Source organism: Bombina bombina, chromosome 4 (genome assembly GCF_027579735.1).
Source record: "Bombina bombina isolate aBomBom1 chromosome 4, aBomBom1.pri, whole genome shotgun sequence".
Classification (NCBI taxonomy): domain Eukaryota; kingdom Metazoa; phylum Chordata; class Amphibia; order Anura; family Bombinatoridae; genus Bombina; species Bombina bombina.
The window spans coordinates 770,431,882-770,455,851 of record NC_069502.1 but is presented as its reverse complement, the minus strand read 5'-3'; the positions used below and the strand labels follow the sequence as shown (position 1 = coordinate 770,455,851).

The 23,970-nt window shown below is 38.9% G+C and overlaps 1 protein-coding gene across 5 annotated transcripts in view; it reads left to right on the top strand.

Annotated features, from left to right (window-relative positions):
* CEP43 (centrosomal protein 43) overlaps window positions 1-17,887 on the top strand; it is a 93,064-nt gene extending 75,177 nt beyond the window's left edge. For 4 of the 5 annotated variants that reach the window (XM_053711107.1, XM_053711105.1, XM_053711108.1 and 1 more), the window contains 5 exons: window positions 1,500-1,612; window positions 12,802-12,846; window positions 14,926-14,965; window positions 15,159-15,249; window positions 16,648-17,887. In XM_053711107.1, the coding sequence (XP_053567082.1) occupies window positions 1,500-1,612; window positions 12,802-12,846; window positions 14,926-14,965; window positions 15,159-15,249; window positions 16,648-16,722 (364 nt within the window). In that variant the 3' untranslated portion in view covers window positions 16,723-17,887. The remainder of the gene's footprint in view (window positions 1-1,499; window positions 1,613-12,801; window positions 12,847-14,925; window positions 14,966-15,158; window positions 15,250-16,647) is intronic. The other variant, XM_053711106.1, reaches the window with a different exon arrangement.
* The last annotated feature ends 6,083 nt before the right edge of the window (window positions 17,888-23,970 follow it).

Below are 23,970 nucleotides of genomic sequence, written 5' to 3'. Positions count from 1 at the left end.
AAGTTCACTTTTTCACAAATTTTGTCACAAACTTTAGGTTTCCCACTGAAATTATTTACAAACAGCTTCTGCAATTAAGGCACAAATGGTTGTAAATGCTTCTTTGGGATCCCCTTTGTTCAGAAATAGCAGACTTATATGGCTTTGTGGTTGCTTTTTGGTAAGTAGAAGGCCGCTAAATGCTGCTGCGCACCACACGTAAATTATGCCCAGCAGTTAAGGGGTTAAATTAGGTAGCTTGTAGGGAGCTTGCAGGGTTAATTTTAGCTTTAGGGTAGAGATCAGCCTCCCACCTGACACATCCCACCCCCTGATCCCTCCCAAACAGTTCTCTTCCCTCCCCCACCCCACAATTGTCCCCGCCATCTTAAGTACTGGCAGAAAGTCTGCCAGTACTAAATAAAAGGAGTTTTTATTTTTTTTAATAAAAAAAAAAAAATGTTTTAGCTGTGATGGACTCCTGCCTTAGCCCCAACCTCCATGATCCCCCCCCCAGCAATCTAACCCTCTCCCCTACCTAATTGCCGCCATCTTGGGTACTGGCAGCTGTCTGCCAGTACCCAATTTGCCCCCCAAAAAAGTGTTTTTAATTATTTTTTATTACTAATTTATTTTTTTCTGTAGTGTAGCAGCCCCCCACAATACCCCAACCCCCTCCCCCTCCCAGATCCTCATATATATATATTTCCCCCCCTCTTCCCACTCATTGGTGTCAGTGTGGGTAGGTGATCGCGGGCGTGCGCGCGCACCCGCGCGCGCACGCGCATGCGCGCCCCCGCACGCTCCCGGCACCCGGCGTGCACATTGCACTAACAGGAGCCGGATGCCGGGTAGCGATGGGCCGCCCACCCGCCTCCCAGTTGCGCTCCCACCCACCAACGAACCGGCCGCATCGCTACCGGTGCAGAGAGGGCCACAGAGTGGCTCTCTCTGCATCGGATGCTTTCTAAGGGTATTGCAGGATGCCTCAATATCGAGGCATCACTGCAATACCCTGAGAGCTGCTGGAAGCGTTTGCGATCGCTTCCAGCACTCTCTTAGACAAGTGACGTACCAGGTACGTCCATTGTCACTAACTGCAAGTTTTTGCAGGACGTACCTGGTACGTCACTTGTCATTAAGGGGTTAAGGATGTTTACTATAAAATATCACTAGATGTAAGTGAAATCATAGTAAAGCTAATCGTGACATCAGTACGGATTAAGCTTATTGGTTATATTTATGCAGCTGATGGAAAACTATTTCAAGAGCACTTACTGTTGTGAGATTAAGACATTTTAAGGTAAAATATGTTCTTTTTTTACATAGAGATGTTAAGGTGATATTTTCTTAGTTTTTTTTTTAGCTATGCTGCATCACTTTCAGTTGATTTAGCATATGAGTATCATGTTCCTTTAAACTAGCACAAATTAAATTGTTTTTAGCTTACTTTTAAGTTAGCTTTTGTGAGTGCAAAATTGTACAATTTAATTTGATTAACTAATTATACTTTTCTGCAGGAAAAATGAACCAAGCAAATCAGCTGGAGGATTTTCCACTCTTACAACAGCTCCACCACTGAAAACTGATGTCATTTCACTCACTGGAGCACCTCGTTTTAAAGATTCTGACAGTAAGTTCCTGCCAATCACACTTTAAAGTTTAACCATTTTTTGCTTGGTGAGATGTTCTATTTAATAGGAAATTCATTATTTTACATTCAGCCATAATTATTTGTTTGTACAGAAGACATACAGCTTGACTATTTGAAGGATCTCAAAACAGCAAATGGCAAAATAGCTTCTCTTGAACTAGACAAGTAATTTGTCTATATCTGTATCTATTATTATTATTATTATCCTATATTATAAAAGGTCAGGCATGTTTGTCTGACGCAGTCATGCGCAGTAGAGACTGCAGCGTGAGAAAAACATACCTGGCCTTAAGGTTGAGACAGACAGCCGATGCTGTGTACAGCACTGCAACATCTGTCTGATATTACATTGGGCCGGGCTTCTCACACCTCCAACATTGACAAACACTAAAGAGAATAAGCGGCCACGCACCACCCCCAACGCTGACAGAGCTGGTGCAAACCATCTACCATTATGGGGGTAGAGAGGAAGCTCAATACATTATCAACTGTTATATAGTATTAACTATGCTCAAATAAAGCCCACATTGTGAATTAAAAAAATATTTTTGAATGTCATGATTACATGACAAACAAAATCTTTCCATGCTATACTGCTGCTACTATCCCACATAAATTCATATGTATCACCGCCTGAGAAGTGGTTTAGTCCGCCGCCCTCACGTTTGTTAGTGCTTTATAGTAGCCTTTAAACAGCACCAGCAACCTCTGCTGGCTAAAGTAGGCAATGCGGGATGCTTTGTGGGAAGTGCAAAACTAACAGGATACAAGGGAAAAAGAACTGTTTGGACCAGCAATCAGTGGGGATGAGGGAGAGGAGATCCAAAACATTTTTGAGGGAGGAGGAAGGGAGGATTCAAAAAAATGTTGAGAGCGGCAGGGAGGGGGGGGGGGGGGGGGGGGGATGAGGGAGAGGGGATCCGAGTGGATGGGGGATTAGAGGGTAGGGAAAGGTTCTTGGAAGGAGAGGTGGGTAAATGAGGGAGGGGGGATGGAGTTGGGCAGCTACACTCGAGATAAAAGTGCACAATGCCTCCTAAGAGGTATATTTCTTTCCTTTCACATTTTGGCCTGTGTACATGGGCTTTAAGACTAGTTATTATATATTTGGCATTATGAAGTAGCCGACTGGGGGAATGTAATAATTTCCAATATTATAACATTTTCTGTTATTTATAAATGTTACTTAAATGTTATCCAAATCAAACAGAAAACCAGGCAGTTAAAACATTTAACACTCTGAGTCGAGAATTTAACCTTTCAAATAAAGATTTCTTTGCATATTTGCAAGTTAGGCATTATGTCTCAAAGATTGTAAATGAGCATGGCTGGAGATGGCAATGGGGTAGGGTGGAGGATTGGCTTACTTTGGCCCAAAATTGAATTTTTATCGATTTCTAATGGTTACCAATTGCTTATTTTCAAAGAGGGAGAATCCAATTTGAGAGAAATCTCAACAATGGGGTAATTTAATTCCCTTAGAAACGGTAAACGCATGCCTGGTCCAAAGGTAATTTTGTTTGGTTACTCAAACTACACTGTCATCAACCTGGACAGAAGCACATGTGAAGTTAATATACAGGGAGTGCAGAATTATTAGGCAAATGAGTATTTTGACCACATCATCCTCTTTATGCATGTTGTCTTACTCCAAGCTGTATAGGTTCGAAAGCCTACTACCAATTAAGCATATTAGGTGATGTACATCTCTGTAATGAGAAGGGGTGTGGTCTAATGACATCAACACCCTATATCAGGTGTGCATAATTATTAGGCAACTTCCTTTCCTTTGGTAAAATGGGTCAAAAGAAGGACTTGACAGGCTCAGAAAAGTCAAAAATAGTGAGATCTTGCAGAGGGATGCAGCACTCTTAAAATTGCAAAGCTTCTGAAGCGTGATCATCGAACAATCAAGCGTTTAATTCAAAATAGTCAACAGGGTCGCAAAGAAGCGTGTGGAAAAACCAAGGCGCAAAATAACTGCCCATGAACTGAGAAAAGTCAAGCGTGCAGCTGCCAAGATGCCACTTGCCACCAGTTTGGCCATATTTCAACATCACTGGAGTGCCCAAAAGCACAAGGTGTGCAATACTCAGAGACATGGCCAAGGTAAGAAAGGCTGAAAGACGACCACCACTGAACAAGACACACAAGCTGAAACGTCAAGACTGGGCCAAGAAATATCTCAAGACTGATTTCTCCTGTTAAGTGTAGTCAGTCCACGGGTCATCATTACTTATGGGATATTAACTCCTCCCCAACAGGAAGTGCAAGAGGATCACCCAAGCAGAGCTGCTATATAGCTCCTCCCCTCTACGTCACACCCAGTCATTCTCTTGCACCCAACTAATAGATAGGATGTGTGAGAGGACTGTGGTGATTAAACTTAGTTTTTTATATCTTCAATCAAAAGTTTGTTATTTTAAACGACACCGGAGTGTGTTGTTTCCTTCTCAGGCAGAATTTGAAGAAGAATCTACCTGAGTTTTTGTATATGATCTTAGCGGACGTAACTAAGATCCGTTTGCTGTTCTCGGCCATTCTGAGGAGTAAGGTAACTTCAGATCAGGGGACAGCGGGCAGGTTCACCTGCAAAGAGGTATGTTGCAGTATATTATTTTCTAAGGAATGGAATTGACTTTGAAAATACTGCTAATACCGATATAATGTAAGTACAGCCTTAAATGCAGTAGTAGCAACTGGTATCAGGCTGACATGTATATATGTTAACACTTAAGTATTTCTGGGGAATGGCACTTCACTGGGAAAATACTGTATGCATATATCTTTTAGCCTAACTTGCAGTGGGAGCGACTAGCAGAAGGCTTTTTAAAGACATTTCATATATTTGATTTTAAACATTTGCTGGCATGTTAAATCGTTTAATTATCTGAGGTACTTGGTGAAAATTGTTTTGGGCTTTATTTTCCACATGGCTGTCATTGTTTTAAATTAAAACAGTTTACTGAGCTCCCCTCACTGTTGTAGTGTGAGTGGGAGGGGCCTATTTTGGTGCTTTTACTACGCATCAGAAATTCAGTCACAGTCTGTCTTTTTCTCCCTGCATGATCCAGGACGTCTCCACAGAGCTCAGGGGTCTTCAAAACTAGTTTTGAGGGAGGTAATCACTCACAGCAGACCTGTGAGACTGTGCTTGACTGTGATAAAAACGTTTATATTGTCAATTGTTATACGTTTTTTCTGATATTAAGGGTTAATCATCCATTGCTAATGTGTGCAATCCTTTGCTAATTTTGGTTTATATAACTAATCCGGTTCATTGTTATTCAACTGTGACAGTTTTTGTGTGCTTCTTAAAGGCACAGTATCGTTTTTACATATTGCTTGTAAATTTAGTTGAAAAGTATTTCCAAGCTTGCTAGTCTAATTGCTAGTTTGTTTAAACATGTCTGACTCAGAGGAAACTCTTTGTGCAATATGTTCAAAAGCCGAGGTGGAGCCCAATAGAAATTTATGTACTAATTGCATTGATGCTACTTTAAATAAAAGTCAATCTGTACATGTTAAGCAACATTCACCAGACAACGAGAGGGAAAGTTATGCCGACTAACTTGCCTCACGTGTCAGTACCTGCATCTCCCGCTCAGGAGGTGCGTGATATTGTAACGCCAAGTACATCAGGGCGGCCATTACAAATCACTTTACAAGACATGGCTAATGTTATGACTGACGTTTTGTCTAAATTGCCAGAACTTAGAGGTAAACGAGATCACTCTGGGATGAGAACAGAGTATACTGATAATGCTAGGGCCATGTCTGATACTGCGTCACAATATGCAGAACATGAGGACGGAGAGCTTCATTCTGCGGGTGACGGATCTGATCCAAATAAATTGGATTCAGACATTTCAAATTTTAAGTTTAAGCTGGAAAACCTCCGTGTGTTGCTAGGGGAGGTGTTAGCGGCTCTGAATGATTGTAACACAGTTGCAATCCCAGAGAAAATGTGTAGGTTGGATAAATATTTTTTGCGGTACCGACGAGTACTGATGTTTTTCCTATACCTAAGAGACTTACTGAAATTATTACTAAGGAGTGGGACAGACCCGGTGTGCCTTTCTCACCCCCTCCTATATTCAGAAAAATGTTTCCAATAGACGCCACCACACGGGACTTATGGCAAACGGTCCCTAAGGTGGAGGGAGCAGTTTCTACTTTAGCTAAGCGTACCACTATCCCGGTGGAGGATAGCTGTGCTTTTTCAGATCCAATGGATAAAAAGTTAGAGGGTTACCTTAAGAAAATGTTTGTTCAACAAGGTTTTATATTACAACCCCTTGCATGCATTGCGCCTATCACGGCTGCGGCTGCATTTTGTTTTGAGTCTCTGGAAGACACCCTTGACTCAGCGACATTAGATGAGATTTCACTTAAGCTTAAAACCCTTAAGCTAGCTAATTCATTTATTTCTGATGCCGTAGTACATTTAACTAAAATTACGGCTAAGAATTCCGGATTCGCCATTCAGGCACGCAGAGCGCTGTGGCTAAAATCCTGGTCAACTGATGTAACTTCTAAATCGAAATTACTTAACATACCTTTCAAGGGGCAGACTTTATTCGGGCCCGGTTTGAAAGAAATTATCGCTGATATTACGGGAGGTAAAGGCCATGCCCTGCCTCAAGACAGAGCCAAACCTAGGGCTAGACAGTCTAATTTTCGTGCCTTTCGTAACTTCAAGGCAGGAGCAGCATCAACTTCCTCTGCTCCAAAACAGGAAGGAGCTGTTGCTCGCTACAGACAAGGCTGGAAACCTAACCAGACCTGGAACAAGGGCAAGCAGGCCAGAAAACCTGCTGCTGCCCCTAAGACAGCATGAAGTGAGGGCCCCCGATCTGGAAGCGGATCTAGTGGGGGGCAGACTCTCTCTCTTCGCCCAGGCTTGGGCAAGAGATGTCCAGGATCCCTGGGCGTTGGAGATCATATCTCAGGGATATCTTCTGGACTTCAAAGCTTCTCCTCCACAAGGGAGATTTCACCTTTCAAGGTTGTCAACAAACCAGATAAAGAAAGAGGCGTTTCTACGCTGTGTACAAGACCTTTTACTAATGGGAGTGATCCACCCAGTTCCGCGGTCGGAACACGGACAAGGGTTTTACTCAAATCTGTTTGTGGTTCCCAAAAAAGATGGAAACTATTCGGACAATCTTACCCATGATCCAAAGAGGTCAGTACATGACCACAGTGGATTTAAAGGATGCTTACCTTCACATACCGATTCACAGAGAACATTACCGGTATCTAAGGTTTGCCTTCCTAGACAGGCATTACCAGTTTGTAGCTCTTCCCTTCGGGTTGGCTACGGCTCCAAGAATCTTTACAAAGGTTCTGGGCTCTCTTCTGGCGGTACTAAGACCGCGAGGAATTTCGGTAGCTCCGTACCTAGACGACATTCTGATACAAGCGTCAAGCTTTCAAACTGCCAAGTCTCATACAGAGTTAGTACTGGCTTTTCTAAGGTCGCATGGGTGGAAAGTGAACGAGGAGAAGGGTTCTCTCTTACCACTCACAAGAGTTCCCTTCTTGGGGACTCTTATAGATTCTGTAGAAATGAAAATTTACCTGACAGAGGACAGGTTAACAAAGCTTCTAAATGCTTGCCGTGTCCTTCATTCCATTCAACACCCGTCAGTGGCTCAATGCATGGAGGTAATCGGCTTAATGGTAGCGGCAATGGACATAGTTCCTTTTGCACGCCTGCACCTCAGACCGCTGCAATTGTGCATGCTAAGTCAGTGGAATGGGGATTACTCAGATTTGTCCCCTACGCTGAATCTGGATCAGGAGACCAGAGATTCTCTTCTATGGTGGCTTTCTCGGCCGCATCTGTCCAGGGGGATGCCCTTCAGCAGACCAGACTGGACAATTGTAACTACAGACGCCAGCCTTCTAGGTTGGGGCGCTGTCTGGAATTCCCTGAAGGCTCAGGGATCATGGACTCAAAAGGAGAGTCTCCTTCCAATAAACATTCTGGAATTGAGAGCAGTTCTCAATGCCCTACTGGCTTGGCCTCAGTTAGCAACTCTGAGGTTTATCAGGTTTCAGTCGGACAACATCACGACTGTGGCTTACATCAACCATCAGGGAGGGACAAGAAGTTCCCTAGCGATGATGGAAGTATCAAAGATAATTCGCTGGGCAGAGTCTCACTCTTGCCACCTGTCAGCGATCCACATCCCAGGAGAGGACAACTGGGAGGCGGATTTCCTAAGTCGCCAGACTTTTCATCCGGGGGAGTGGGAACTTCATCCGGAGGTCTTTGCCCAAATACTTCGACGTTGGGGCAAACCAGATATGGATCTCATGGCGTCTCGCCAGAACGCCAAGCTTCCTCGTTACGGGTCCAGGTCCAGGGACCCGGGAGCGGTCCTGATAGATGCCTTGACAGCACCTTGGACCTTCAGGATGGCTTATGTGTTTCCACCATTCCCGATGCTTCCTCGTTTGATTGCAAGGATCAAACAGGAGAAAGCATCAGTGATTCTAATAGCGCCTGCGTGGCCACGCAGGACCTGGTATGCAGATCTAGTGGACATGTCATCCTGTCCACCTTGGTCTCTGCCTCTGAGACAGGACCTTCTAATTCAGGGTCCTTTCAAACATCAAAACCTAATTTCTCTGAAGCTGACTGCATGGAAATTGAACGCTTAATTTTATCAAAGCGTGGATTTTCAGAGCCAGTAATTGATACCTTAATACAGGCTAGGAAACCTGTTACCAGGAAAATTTACCATAAGATATGGCGTAAATATTTACATTGGTGCGAATCCAAGGGTTACTCATGGAGTAAGGTTAGGATTCCTAGGATATTGTCTTTTCTACAAGAAGGTTTAGAAAAGGGTTTATCTGCTAGTTTGTTAAAGGGACAGATCTCAGCTCTGTCCATCCTTTTACACAAGCGTCTGTCAGAAGTTCCAGACGTTCAGGCTTTTTGTCAGGCTTTGGCCAGGATTAAGCCTGTGTTTAAATCTGTTGCTCCGCCGTGGAGCTTAAACTTAGTTCTTAACGTTTTACAGGGTGTTCCGTTTGAACCCCTTCACTCCATTGATATCAAGCTGTTATCTTGGAAAGTTCTGTTTTTAATGGCTATTTCCTCGGCTCGTAGAGTCTCTGAATTATCAGCCTTACATTGTGATTCTCCGTATCTGATTTTTCATTCAGATAAGGTAGTTCTGCGTACTAAACCTGGGTTCTTACCTAAGGTAGTCACTAACAAGAATATCAATCAAGAGATTGTTGTTCCATCATTGTGTCCTAACCCTTCCTCAAAGAAGGAACGACTTCTGCACAATCTAGATGTAGTCCGTGCCCTAAAATTTTATTTACAGGCAACTAAAGATTTTCGACAAACTTCTTCCCTGTTTGTCGTTTATTCTGGACAGAGGAGAGGTCAAAAAGCATCTGCTACCTCTCTATCCTTTTGGCTTCGTAGCATAATACGTTTAGCCTATGAGACTGCTGGACAGCAACCTCCTGAAAGGATTACAGCTCATTCTACTAGAGCTGTGGCTTCCACTTGGGCCTTTAAGAACGAGGCCTCTGTTGAACAGATTTGCAAGGCTGCAACTTGGTCTTCTCTTCATACTTTTTCCAAATTTTACAAATTTGACACTTTTGCTTCTTCGGAGGCTGTTTTTGGGAGAAAGGTTCTTCAGGCAGTGGTTCCTTCCGTATAGAGATCCTGCCTGTCCCTCCCGTCATCCGTGTACTTAGCTTTGGTATTGGTATCCCATAAGTAATGATGACCCGTGGACTGACTACACTTAACAGGAGAAAACATAATTTCTCCTGTTAAATTCCTTTCTCCTGTAGTGTAGTCAGTCCACGGCCCGCCCTGTTTTTTAAGGCAGGTCTAAATTTTTTAATTATACTCCAGTCACCACTGCACCCTATAGTTTCTCCTTTCTCGTTTGGTTCCTGGTCGAATGACTGGGTGTGACGTAGAGGGGAGGAGCTATATAGCAGCTCTGCTTGGGTGATCCTCTTGCACTTCCTGTTGGGGAGGAGTTAATATCCCATAAGTAATGATGACCCGTGGACTGACTACACTACAGGAGAAAGGAATTTATCAGGTAAGCATAAATTATGTTTTTTCTAAGGTTTTATGGACTGATGAAATGAGAGTGAGTCTTGATGGGCCAGATGGATGGGCCCGTGGCTGGATTGGTAAAGGGCAGAGAGCTCCAGTCCGACTCAGACGCCAGCAAGGTGGAGGTGGAGTACTGGTTTGGGCTGGTATCATCAAAGATGAGCTTGTGGGGCCTTTTCGGGTTGAGGATGGAGTCAAGCTCAACTCCCAGTCCTACTGCCAGTTTCTGGAAGACACCTTCTTCAAGCAGTGGTACAGGAAGAAGTCTGCATCCTTCAAGAAAAACATGATTTTCATGCAGGACAATGCTCCATCACACGCGTCCAAGTACTCCACAGCGTGGCTGGCAAGAAAGGGTATAAAAGAAGAAAATCTAATGACATGGCCTCCTTGTTCACCTGATCTGAACCCCATTGAGAACCTGTGGTCCATCATCAAATGTGAGATTTACAAGTAGGGAAAACAGTACACCTCTCTGAACAGTGTCTGGGAGGCTGTGGTTGCTGCTGCACGCAATGTTGATGGTGAACAGATCAAAACACTGACAGAATCCATGGATGGCAGGCTTTTGAGTGTCCTTGCAAAGAAAGGTGGCTATATTGGTCACTGATTTGTTTTTGTTTTGTTTTTGAATGTCAGAAATGTATATTTGTGAATGTTGAGATGTTATATTGGTTTCACTGGTAAAAATAAATAATTGAAATGGGTATATATTTGTTTTTTGTTAAGTTGCCTAATAATTATGCACAGTAATAGTCACCTGCACACACAGATATCCCCCTAAAATAGCTATAACTAAAAACAAACTAAAAACTACTTCCAAAACTATTCAGCTTTGATATTAATGAGTTTTTTGGGTTCATTGAGAACATGGTTGTTGTTCAATAATAAAATTAATCCTCAAAAATACAACTTGCCTAATAATTCTGCACTCCCTGTATAGAACGAACCTATTACACCCCAGAGAAGGGGTGGAGATGGGAAAACTCTTCTTTCAGCTCATGCCCGAAGTGTTCTTACCCAAGGGCTAATTTGGTGCATATGATCTGGGAATGCCCCAAAATTTATCAGCTTTGGCATAAAATAATATATTGGGCAGTTAAGTTGCCTATGGGGAACATTTATATCACACACATAATTTTTCTTTGGGAAGGGACTCCAGAGGGCCAACATATTAAATTGAATAATTTAATAATTTTGGCTGTTAGATACTTGATCCTCAGGAAATGGAAGGAACCAATTACTCCCAATATTTTGGAAGTTTAAGAATTATTTGAAAAATAGAACCGTTTTAATGTAGATATATATATATATATATATATATATATATATATATATATATATACACTTTTTTCAAGAAATGGTCCCCATTTATCAAAAGTTTTCCCTCTAATTGATTACCTTGGGGCATGGTGATAGGGCCTGTATTTTCCTTACAAAGAATGATTTTTATTTCCCCCCCCCCCCCCTCAGTTGAATAGAAATAAAATGAAAAAAAAAAAGGGTTAAAAAAAGATATTATGTTTGCCAAATAATCCTGCATTATTCAAACTTTTTGGAGATTTATTTTTGTGTTATTCTGCAAGTAATGCATGTAATATAATGTATAACCCAAACTCTATTTCACTAAATTGTTTTTAACTGTTGTTAAAATATGTGGAAAATCAATAAAAAAAATATGTATAAAAAAAAAAAGTTATCCAAATTACAAAATAATTGCAAAATTTAAGATAAATTGATTTAGTTAAACATTTTTGAACAAATATTGAAAACACTTAATTTTAGCTGGGTATAATTGTATGTTATTTAGTTGCGGATATATATTTTTTAAGTTTCAGCTGCTCATTGTTAAAGGGACAATGTACTGTAAAAATGGCTTTTTCTTAAACTGATGGTAAATCTTATCGATTATATGAACAATATTTGTAATCACAAAGAAAATGATGGGCACTTTCATTCATAAAATACATTATAAATGCAAAATTATTTAAATAATTATCCTTTTATGTTTTAAGAAATTGCGCCGTTCCTAACGATTACTCTATTTCTGTTTTCAATGGCAAATCAAGCTGTAGTCAATCGTATCGTGCCCCCTTTGGCGTCCAGCAAGTAAACATTAACGACCCTGGTTTTCTTTGCGCATGCAATATTTTTAAAACTTGCTGGACAGCCTGAATCGTCATTGAACACTGAAATAGATTCATACGGTGGAGGAATGGCACAATTTCTAAAAACAGGAAAGGGTGATTTATTTAAATAATTTAGCGTTTGTAATATATAAATATATAAAGTTTACCATCACTTTAATGTTTTTTCCAATGACTGATACCAGCTGCAGATTATAACCTGCATGAAAACTTGCTTCTTTAGGTTTATATTTGTATATGAAGTAGCTGGTTTTGTTCCTTAAAACCACAAACTATTAAAATTGGAGTTTGCAGGGAAATCGGTTCCCCTTTATCACTTTCTGTACACACACATGCACTTCTGTATATTATCTCTGTAAACCAAAGCCCACAACTTAGAGAACAATTGAAAATTAACATATTACTTATCTCTCCTAACCCCCATTGAGAGTGTAATTTCTTCTGCTGTGTTTACATAGCCTTTCTATAGCCAATACTTGAGAATAGATGTTTTCAGCATAGTTAGAAATAGCGCAGGCAAAATCAGTTATTTCAAATGTCGTAATAAAGCTAAATTAGCTATTTGTGAACTATTTTAATACACTCCAGCAGGGGAAATGGATCATTGGGAACAAATTAAAGGGCAGATAAATTTAGGATTCACTGTCCATTTAAATGTTTTTTTTAAGGTTTCAGCTTTTGAAAAATTCTGGTTGGGTTTTTTTTCTTTTCTTATTTTGTATTAATACCATTTCTTGGCAAATATTTTGTGACTTCATAAAATGTACATGTACATTACATTTGGGTTCCTCTTTACATATCTGATGCAGAATTTTATAATGGAGTTGTCATTTAAGGGAAATGTCAGTATTGTTTTTAAAATAAAGGGGACAAAATTCTACAAAATGTAATTCATGTTTTTTTGTTCATAGAAGAAAATATACATGCATCATTCAAAGTAATAAAGGGATCGCCTGGTAAGTACCTGCTATTACATGATAGTCACATTTTCTACTTCAAGCTTGACAAACATGAAACACAATGTCTGATCAAGAATAGACCAAGTGATGTTGACAACCAGACAGGTACTTTGGTGCGGATTATAGTAGTTGGGTATAAACAAAACTACGGGAATGCAGGTTTAACAGGTTTTTGTCATTTATTTGAAGCAAGTCCCTGCAGATTATAAAAACAGACAACTCCTACCAATGTGTTTTTGAAGTGTTTGAAGTTTAAACTAGAATGGATATAGCAGCCAGTAGATTTGAACTAATGATACACAGCAGAAGTGATATATGGTACTCTTACATACAAAATATTTTTTAAATTAAAAAAACGTGCGCGATTCAGAGAGAGAGTGCAATTTTAAAGAGGCCGGGAGGAATTATACAGTAGGATGGTTAAAGGGACACGGAACCCAATTTTTTTCTATCGTAATTCAGATAGAGCAAGCAATTTTTAGCAACTTTCTAATTTACTCCTATTATCAAATTCTTTTCATTTTCTTGGTATCTTTATTTGAAATGCAAGAATTTAAGTTTAGATGCCTGGCCCATTTTTGGTGCACACTGTGTTGTTCTTGCTGATTGGTGGGTAAATTCACCTACCAATAAACAAGTGCTTTCCATGGTGCTGAACCAAAAAAATAGCTTAGATGCCTTCTTTTTCAAATAAAGAAAAGCAAGAGAACGAAGAAAAATTGATAATAGGAGTAAATTAGAAAGTTGTTTAAAATTGCATTCTCTATCTGAATCACGAAAGAAAAAAATTGGGTTCAGTGTCCCTTTAATACTCATAATTCTTTTGTTTTTCCTCCTATACCTTTTTTTTTTTTTTTTTTTTTCCTCCCTCATTACAGAATTCTGTTGTTTTGCATTTTATACTGGGCGCCGCCATCTTGTAGCATATTGTTGCTGATCTGTGATGTTTTTGACACCTGTTGCACTTCAGTTTAGTGTAATAGGGAGCGGAAAAGTTAAATAACAAATATAAGCGCCACGATTGCGGCGCCCAGTGTGAAGATGCAGAGCTTCGCTAACAGATATTTGTAATTTGTAATTTTTTTTCTCTTGCTATCTTTATTTGAAAAGCGGGAATTTAAGCTAAGGAGCCAGCCCGTTTTTGATTCAGCACCTAGGTTACGCTTACTAATTGGCTAAATGTAGCCACCAATCAGCAAGTACTATCCAGGGTGCTGAACCAAAAATGGGCCGGCTCCTTAGCTTACATTCCTTCTTTTCAAATAAACATAGCAAAAGAATGAAAACATAACAGGAGTAAATTAGAAAGTTGCTTAAAATTGCTCTATCTGAGTCATGAAAAAAAAAATTTTGGGTTTAGTATCCCTTTTAAAGGGACAGTAAACGTAAAAAATATTGCATAATTCTGCACTATGTGCAGAATTTTGTAACATTACCCTAGCAACAACTTAAAAAAATAAGAGATGTGAGAGATTTAACTCCCAATAGCATACTTACCTTCCGTTCCTCGTCAGCTTCTTATGATTTTTTTTTACCCAAAATTATTTTATGGGTGTGCTGGGTAATCACAGCACACCCTATTGTGGCATTGAACTAAATGTAGCATGCTCCTGCAGAAGTACGCGATTGGGCGCGCTGTGATTAGAAGCACGTCTGTGACACACTTTTGAAAAATACACAGTATCGGAGGAAGGAGCAGAAGGTAAGTATACCTTTTGGGGGGTTAAATCTCTCACATTTTTCTTGTTTTTGAAGGTGTCGCAAGGATAACGTTACATAATTCTGCATATAGTGCAGAATTATGTAACATTATTTTTTACGTTTATCTAACATTATTCTTTACAGGTTTTTTGCAACATTATTTTTTATTATGTAACATTATTTTCTTTGTGTTTTATTCAACATTATTTTTTACGTCCCTTTAAAATTTAGATTAGTAATTAAGAAGTTAGTCTCTCTATAAACTGTTGTCATGAAGCATTCACTTTAGCCTTGGCAAAGTAGAATTTATAGGAAAAAGGTTAAATATGTTGTTGCGTTGTGCTACATATACATTTGTATTTTCTTTGTTTTAAGGAGATGGTGATGAAGATTACTATGCTGATGATTTCAACAGGTAAAATTATAACTTAATTTGTTAAAAATGGTTTCTCTTAAAATTTAAAACAGACTTTAAAAAAACTGGTGTTGTGAAATAAATCTCCCTGTTTCTGCTTTTTAGCTTTCAATGATCAATTTATAAAATTGTTTGCTTATTGCATCTATGTGTTGTGTACCTGCCTAATATATATTTATATATCTTTCTATAGCACCAGCCAGCGGTCTGATAAAAGTGAAATTAGTATTGGTGAAGAGATAGAAGAGGATTTATCGATAGATGACTTAAATATCAGTGACAAGGTAACAAATATTTTCGGAGAACGTTAAATTCAAAATATATTGTTTGTTTATGCATAATTTAAAAAAACAAAAACATTTGCTCATTTATTTTTCAATATTTTTCTGTAATTTATCCTCTAGTCTAAAACATTGTTTCTCAACCGTGTTCCTCAAGTACCCCCAAAAAGGCCAGATTTTCATTATAGCTGAACCAGAGCACAGGTGAAATAATCAGCTGATGGGAGAGAGCAGGTTAGTAAAGCATAGTGCTACTGATCAGCTGATAACTTCACCTGTGCACTGATTCAGCTATAATAAAAACCTGGTCTGTTAATGTTATGGAAGTTAAAGACCAATAAATGATGTAAACTTGCATAATGAACAAATGCATGATAAAAAGACAAGGCGGCAGCACTTAGTCTGAACTTCAGTAGTAGATTTTTTTTCTGACAAATTTCAAAGTTATGTCTATTTCAACTCCCCCTGTATCATGTGACAGCCATCAGCCAATCGCAAATACATATACGTATGTTCTGTGAATTCTTGCACATACTCAGTAGGAGCTGATGACTCAGTGTAAATATAAAAATACTGTGCACATTTTGTTAATGGGAGTAAATTGTAAAGTTGTTTAAAATTGTGTGCTCCATCTGAATCATGAAAGATTAATTTTGACTTGAGTGTCCCTTTAAGCAGTGTGGCATAAGTAAAAGACAAGATGACCAATCATGGTCAGAAGCACAGGATAAATGATATAGGCTGTGCAAATATCATAGTTTTTTTTCTTAATTAAAAAGCAGTTAAATTGACCTTTAAATAATATAAAAATGGATGACTCCACCAGCCGCCCACAGTTCTTTGTATTTTTTCCCTCCCTAATTTCATTAGCGGACAGTTTATCAAATAGCATGGCTTGTACCGACTGTGCTATTACCTTTTGAAGGTATTCTCCTGCCATGAGTTGCATGCAGAGTCTAAGTACAGCATACATGTGGGAAGCAAGACAGTCAGTGAAACTGCAGGAAAAGCCTTTTTATGTACTGAAAACGGTCCTAAAAAGAAGACAAAAGGAAGACTATTACATTCTATGTACTGTGTATTGAAGTATGTTAATGCTTCCATACATGTATCTTGATGCTCAACAAAGTGTCCTATGTTGCTTGAAGGCCCAAAAGTCAATGCTATGTTTTTGTTTTTTAAATGGGGCATTGTGATCAGCCTGCATTTGTTATGAACATGCAATTGAGCACACACCTGAGTTCAATGAAGAGCGCACACATTTTTGAAATGTTTGGAATCTGTGTAAAGTCATAAAGTATTTTGATAGTTAATTTTCCTTTTTATGCAGCTCAGGGTGACACTGTTCATTTTCTGTTTTCTCTATACTTGACTAGTTTTGTCTTTTTTTTGCATTTGTAGCTTGAAGACCTTACTCTGGATCATACTCTATCCCACATCAGCGACGTTGCAGATTACCTGGAAGATGTTTCATAGACCTAATTAGATAATAACATGCATGTCATTGCCTTTTGGGAATATATATATATATATATATATATATATATATATATATATATATATATATATATATATAGTATGTAACATAATTATGGAAGATCTGCCTCACAGCATCAGCAATCATTAGGAAGTAATCCTAGTTTAAAGAATTTCCTGCTTGTATATTGGTATTGGGTAATTAATATTTTATGGATTTTGTTACAAAATTGTGGACACAATTACTGTTTCCTTCAGAATTGCTAGTGCTTGAGCACTTGGGGGAACAAAAAAACCCTTTTTCTTTTGAAACCTGCAAATGAATTGTGGGATATGATTAATAACCTTTGCTACAAATTCTACTTGATTTGAAAATTTAAGCATGTGTCCATGGTCAGCCCCCCATACTATTGTTCCTGCATCAGAACTAGTTTATATATTCTCTTTAAAAGAGTAAAACATGATCAACCATGTCAGAGAAAGAAGTATATTATGGACATTAAAATATTTAATTCCCTGATATATCGTCACAATTGCTTGAAATAAGCTACACTCAAATTATCTTCTTTTATAAGACATAACATTGAAAGGATGTTTCTAATTTTATTTTCCTGCAAGTGATATTTTTGGTTATGGAACTGAGAAAATGTATTGACGGGAATTTCAGAAAGTTCCGTTGAATAACTTACATTCTTTTGTTAATTTATTTTTTTAAAGATCTTTGCTATATTTTTGTGTCTATCAGCTACTCCTGCTCTGAAAGTCTTTGTTGTTATTCATCAAGGTTATAGGTACAGAAAATATATAATTACCTATTAAAATATATATTTTTGTATTTACTTTTACAATAAGTCTATCATTCTACTGAAGGGTAGCTGTCATTAAATGCATTCTTTTTATCATACTTGTCTGTAAATATGGATATCTGTAAGTTAATATCTATGTAGTAGCAGTCTGCTGGAGCAAAACACTACTTTACTAGCAAACTACGTAAAATAAGCTGTAACTTATTTTATAGCAGAACATGAGCAATTGAAAAGGAGTCTTAATAAGCTTTAAGGTGCTATCTCTATCTGTCTCAAGGATTTGTTTGCCTTTCACATTTTTCTTTTCAGAAAAAAAAGTTTACATTATTCATATGCAAAATAAAAACATATGGTGTAAATTAGTGTGTATCCATATTTACTGTCAAATGTGTTGTATTTGTAGAATATTCATACTTGTTCCATATATGTTTCACTCTTCACTATTGGGGATACAGAACAACCTGTTTTATTGGCTAACACACCATCTCGGATAAGATTCACTGTCAAAGGCTCACAGAAAATTAGCTGAAAGGATTTACTGCCAATATACACTTTTTTTGTGTGCGCTGTATGCATGTAATTGCTTATGGTCAAAAAAAAAAAAGGGTCTATGCTCTAGATGTTTGCAAGGAGAAGGATGTATTTGAGTGCACAGATATTTCTTTCATGTAATTAACAAGAGTCCATGAGCTAGTGACGTATGGGATATACATTCCTACCAGGAGGGGCAAAGTTTCCCAAACCTTAAAATGCCTATAAATACACCCCTCACCACACCCACAAATCAGTTTTACAAACTTTGCCTCCAAGGGAGGTGGTGAAGTAAGTTTGTGCTAGATTCTACGTTGATATGCGCTCCGCAGCAAGTTGGAGCCCGGTTTTCCTCTCAGCGTGCAGTGAATGTCAGAGGGATGTGAAGAGAGTATTGCCTATTGAATGCAGTGATCTCCTTCTACGGGGTCTATTTCATAAGGTTCTCTGTTATCGGTCGTAGAGATTCATCTCTTACCTCCCTTTTCAGATCGACGATATACTCTTATATTTACCATTACCTCTACTGATTCTCGTTTCAGTACTGGTTTGGCTTTCTACAAACATGTAGATGAGTGTCCTGGGGTAAGTAAGTCTTATTTTCTGTGACACTCTAAGCTATGGTTGGGCACTTTATTTATAAAGTTCTAAATATATGTATTCAAACATTTATTTGCCTTGACTCAGAATGTTCAACTTTCCTTATTTTCAGACAGTCAGTTTCATATTTGGGATTATGCATTGAATTATCATATTTTTCTTACCTCAAAAATTTGACTTTTTTCCCTGTGGGCTGTTAGGCTCGCGGGGGCTGAAAATGCTTCATTTTATTGCGTCATTCTTGGCGCGGACTTTTTTGGCGCAAAAATTCTTTTCCGTTTCCGGCGTCATACGTGTCGCCGGAAGTTGCGTCATTTTTTGACGTTATTTTGCGCCAAAAATGTCGGCGTTCCGGATGTGGCGTCATTTTTGGCGCCAAAAGCATTTAGGCGCCAAATAATGTGGGCGTCTTATTTGGCGCTAAAAAATATGGGCGTCGCTTTTGTCTCCACATTATTTCAGTCTCATTTTTCATTTGCTTCTGGTTGCTAGAAGCTTGATATTTGGCATTTTTTCCCATTCCTGAAACTGTCTTATAAGGAATTTGATCTATTTTGCTTTATATGTTGTTTTTTCTCTTACATATTGCAAGATGTCTCACTTTGCATCTGAGCCAGAAGATACTACAGGAAAACCACTGCCTGCTGGATCTACCAAAGCTAAGTGTATCTGCTGTAAATTTTTGGTAGCTATTCCTCCAGCTGTTGTTTGTAATAATTGTCATGACAAACTTGTTAAAGCAGATAATATTTCCTTTAGTGATGTACCATTGCCTGTTGCAGTTCCCTCAACATCTAAGGTGCAGAATGTTCCTGATAACATAAGAGATTTTGTTTCTGAATCCATAAAGAAGGCTTTGTCTGTTATTTCTCCTTCTAGTAAACGTAAAAAGTCTTTTAAATCTTCTCTCTCTACAGATGAATTTTTAAATGAACACCATCATTCTGATTCTTTGGACTCTTCTGGTTCAGAGGATTCTATCTCAGAGATTGATGCTGATAAATCTTCATATTTATTTAAGATGGAATTTATTCGCTCTTTACTTAAAGAAGTACTAATTGCTTTAGAAATAGAGGATTCTAGTCCTCTTGATACTAATTCTATACGTTTGGATAAGGTTTTTAAAGCTCCTGCGGTTATTCCAGAAGTTTTTCCTGTTCCTAATGCTATTTCTGCAGTAATTTCCAGGGAATGGGATAAATTGGGTAATTCATTTACTCCTTCTAAACGTTTTAAGCAATTATATCCTGTTCCGCCTGACAGGTTAGAATTTTGGGACAAAATCCCTAAAGTTGATGGGGCTATTTCTACCCTTGCTAAACGTACTACCATTCCTACGTCAGATGGTACCTCGTTTAAGGATCCTTTAGATAGAAAAATTGAATCTTTTCTAAGAAAAGCTTATCTATGTTCAGGTAATCTTCTTAGACCTGCTATATCATTGGCTGATGTTGCTGCAGCTTCAACTTTTTGGTTGGAAACTCTAGCGCAACAAGTAACAAATCGTGATTCTCATGATATTATTATTCTTCTCCAGCATGCTAATAATTTTATCTGTGATGCCATTTTTGATATTATTAGAGTTGATGTTAGGTTTATGTCTCTGGCTATCTTAGCCAGAAGAGCTTTATGGCTTAAGACTTGGAATGCTGATATGGCTTCTAAATCAACTCTACTTTCCATTTCTTTCCAGGGAAACAAATTATTTGGTTCTCAGTTGGATTCTATTATTTCAACTGTTACTGGTGGGAAAGGAACTTTTTTACCACAGGATAAAAAATCTAAAGGTAAAAACAGGGCTAACAATCGTTTTCGTTCCTTTCGTTTCAACAAAGAACAAAAGCCTGATCCTTCGTCCTCAGGAGCAGTTTCAGTTTGGAAACCATCTCCAGTCTGGAATAAATCCAAGCCTGCTAGAAAGGCAAAGCCTGCTTCTAAGTTCACATGAAGGTACGGCCCTCATTCCAGTTCAGCTGGTAGGGGGCAGGTTACGTTTTTTCAAAGAAATTTGGATCAATTCTGTTCACAATCTTTGGATTCAGAACATTGTTTCAGAAGGGTACAGAATTGGTTTCAAGATGAGACCTCCTGCAAAGAGATTTTTTCTTTCCCGTGTCCCAGTAAATCCAGTGAAAGCTCAAGCATTTCTGAATTGTGTTTCAGATCTAGAGTTGGCTGGAGTAATTATGCCAGTTCCAGTTCCGGAACAGGGGATGGGGTTTTATTCAAATCTCTTCATTGTACCAAAGAAGGAGAATTCCTTCAGACCAGTTCTGGATCTAAAATTATTGAATCGTTATGTAAGGATACCAACGTTCAAGATGGTAACTGTAAGGACTATATTGCCTTTTGTTCAGCAAGGGAATTATATGTCCACAATAGATTTACAGGATGCATATCTGCATATTCCGATTCATCCAGATCATTATCAGTTCCTGAGATTCTCTTTTCTAGACAAGCATTACCAATTTGTGGCTCTACCGTTTGGCCTTGCTACAGCTCCAAGAATTTTCACAAAGATTCTCGGTGCCCTTCTGTCTGTAATCAGAGAACAGGGTATTGTGGTATTTCCTTATTTGGACGATATCTTGGTACTTGCTCAGTCTTTACATTTAGCAGAGTCTCATACGAATCGACTTGTGTTGTTTCTTCAAGATCATGGTTGGAGGATCAATTTACCAAAAAGTTCTTTGATTCCTCAAACAAGGGTAACCTTTCTGGGTTTCCAGTTAGATTCAGTGTCCATGACTCTGTCTTTAACAGACAAGAGACGTCTAAAATTGATTACAGCTTGTCGAAACCTTCAGTCTCAATCATTCCCTTCGGTAGCCTTATGCATGGAAATTCTAGGTCTTATGACTGCTGCATCGGACGCGATCCCCTTTGCTCGTTTTCACATGCGACCTCTTCAGCTCTGTATGCTGAACCAATGGTGCAGGGATTACACGAAGATATATCAATTAATATCTTTAAAACCGATTGTTCGACACTCTCTAACGTGGTGGACAGATCACCTTCGTTTAATTCAGGGGGCTTCTTTTGTTCTTCCGACCTGGACTGTAATTTCAACAGATGCAAGTCTCACAGGTTGGGGAGCTGTGTGGGGATCTCTGACGGCACAAGGAGTTTGGGAATCTCAGGAGGTGAGATTACCGATCAATATTTTGGAACTCCGTGCAATTTTCAGAGCTCTTCAGTTTTGGCCTCTTCTGAAGAGAGAATCGTTCATTTGTTTTCAGACAGACAATGTCACAACTGTGGCATACATCAATCATCAAGGAGGGACTCACAGTCCTCTGGCTATGAAAGAAGTATCTCGAATTTTGGTTTGGGCGGAATCCAGCTCCTGTCTAATCTCTGCGGTTCATATCCCAGGTGTAGACAATTGGGAAGCGGATTATCTCAGTCGCCAAACGTTGCATCCGGGCGAATGGTCTCTTCACCCAGAGGTATTTCTTCAGATTGTTCAAATGTGGGGGCTCCCAGAGATAGATCTGATGGCCTCTCATCTAAACAAGAAACTTCCCAGGTATCTGTCCAGATCCCGGGATCCTCAGGCGGAGGCAGTGGATGCATTATCACTTCCTTGGAAGTATCATCCTGCCTATATCTTTCCGCCTCTAGTTCTTCTTCCAAGAGTAATCTCCAAGATTCTGAGGGAATGCTCGTTTGTTCTGCTAATAGCTCCGGCATGGCCTCACAGGTTTTGGTATGCGGATCTTGTCCGGATGGCATCTTGCCAACCATGGACTCTTCCGTTAAGACCAGACCTTCTGTCGCAAGGTCCTTTTTTCCATCCGGATCTGAAATCCTTAAATTTAAAGGTATGGAGATTGAACGCTTGATTCTTGGTCAAAGAGGTTTCTCTGACTCCGTGATTAATACTATGTTACAGGCTCGTAAATCTGTATCTCGAGAGATATATTATAGAGTCTGGAAGACTTATATTTCTTGGTGTCTTTCTCATCATTTTTCTTGGCATTCTTTTAGAATACCGAGAATTTTACAGTTTCTTCAGGATGGTTTAGATAAGGGTTTGTCCGCAAGTTCTTTGAAAGGACAAATCTCCGCTCTTTCTGTTCTTTTTCACAGAAAGATTGCTATTCTTCCTGATATTCATTGTTTTGTACAAGCTTTGGTTCGTATAAAACCTGTCATTAAGTCAATTTCTCCTCCTTGGAGTTTGAATTTGGTTCTGGGAGCTCTTCAAGCTCCTCCGTTTGAACCTATGCATTCATTGGACATTAAATTACTTTCTTGGAAAGTTTTGTTCCTTTTGGCCATCTCTTCTGCTAGAAGAGTTTCTGAATTATCTGCTCTTTCTTGTGAGTCTCCTTTTCTGATTTTTCATCAGGATAAGGCGGTGTTGCGAACTTCTTTTGAATTTTTACCTAAAGTTGTGAATTCCAACAACATTAGTAGAGAAATTGTGGTTCCTTCATTATGTCCTAATCCTAAGAATTCTAAGGAGAAATCGTTGCATTCTTTGGATGTTGTTAGAGCTTTGAAATATTATGTTGAAGCTACGAAATCTTTCCGTAAGACTTCTAGTCTATTTGTTATCTTTTCCGGTTCTAGGAAAGGCCAGAAAGCTTCTGCCATTTCTTTGGCATCTTGGTTGAAATCTTTAATTCATCTTGCCTATGTTGAGTCGGGTAAAATTCCGCCTCAGAGAATTACAGCTCATTCTACTAGGTCAGTATCTACTTCCTGGGCGTTTAGGAATGAAGCTTCGGTTGACCAGATCTGCAAAGCAGCAACTTGGTCCTCTTTGCATACTTTTACTAAATTCTACCATTTTGATGTATTTTCTTCTTCTGAAGCAGTTTTTGGTAGAAAAGTTCTTCAGGCAGCGGTTTCAGTTTGAATCTTCTGCTTATGTTTTTTGTTAAACTTTATTTTGGGTGTGGATTATTTTCAGCAGGAATTGGCTGTCTTTATTTTATCCCTCCCTCTCTAGTGACTCTTGTGTGGAAAGATCCACATCTTGGGTAGTCATTATCCCATACGTCACTAGCTCATGGACTCTTGTTAATTACATGAAAGAAAACATAATTTATGTAAGAACTTACCTGATAAATTCATTTCTTTCATATTAACAAGAGTCCATGAGGCCCACCCTTTTTTGTGGTGGTTATGATTTTTTTGTATAAAGCACAATTATTCCAATTCCTTATTTTATATGCTTCGCACTTTTTTTCTTATCACCCCACTTCTTGGCTATTCGTTAAACTGATTTGTGGGTGTGGTGAGGGGTGTATTTATAGGCATTTTAAGGTTTGGGAAACTTTGCCCCTCCTGGTAGGAATGT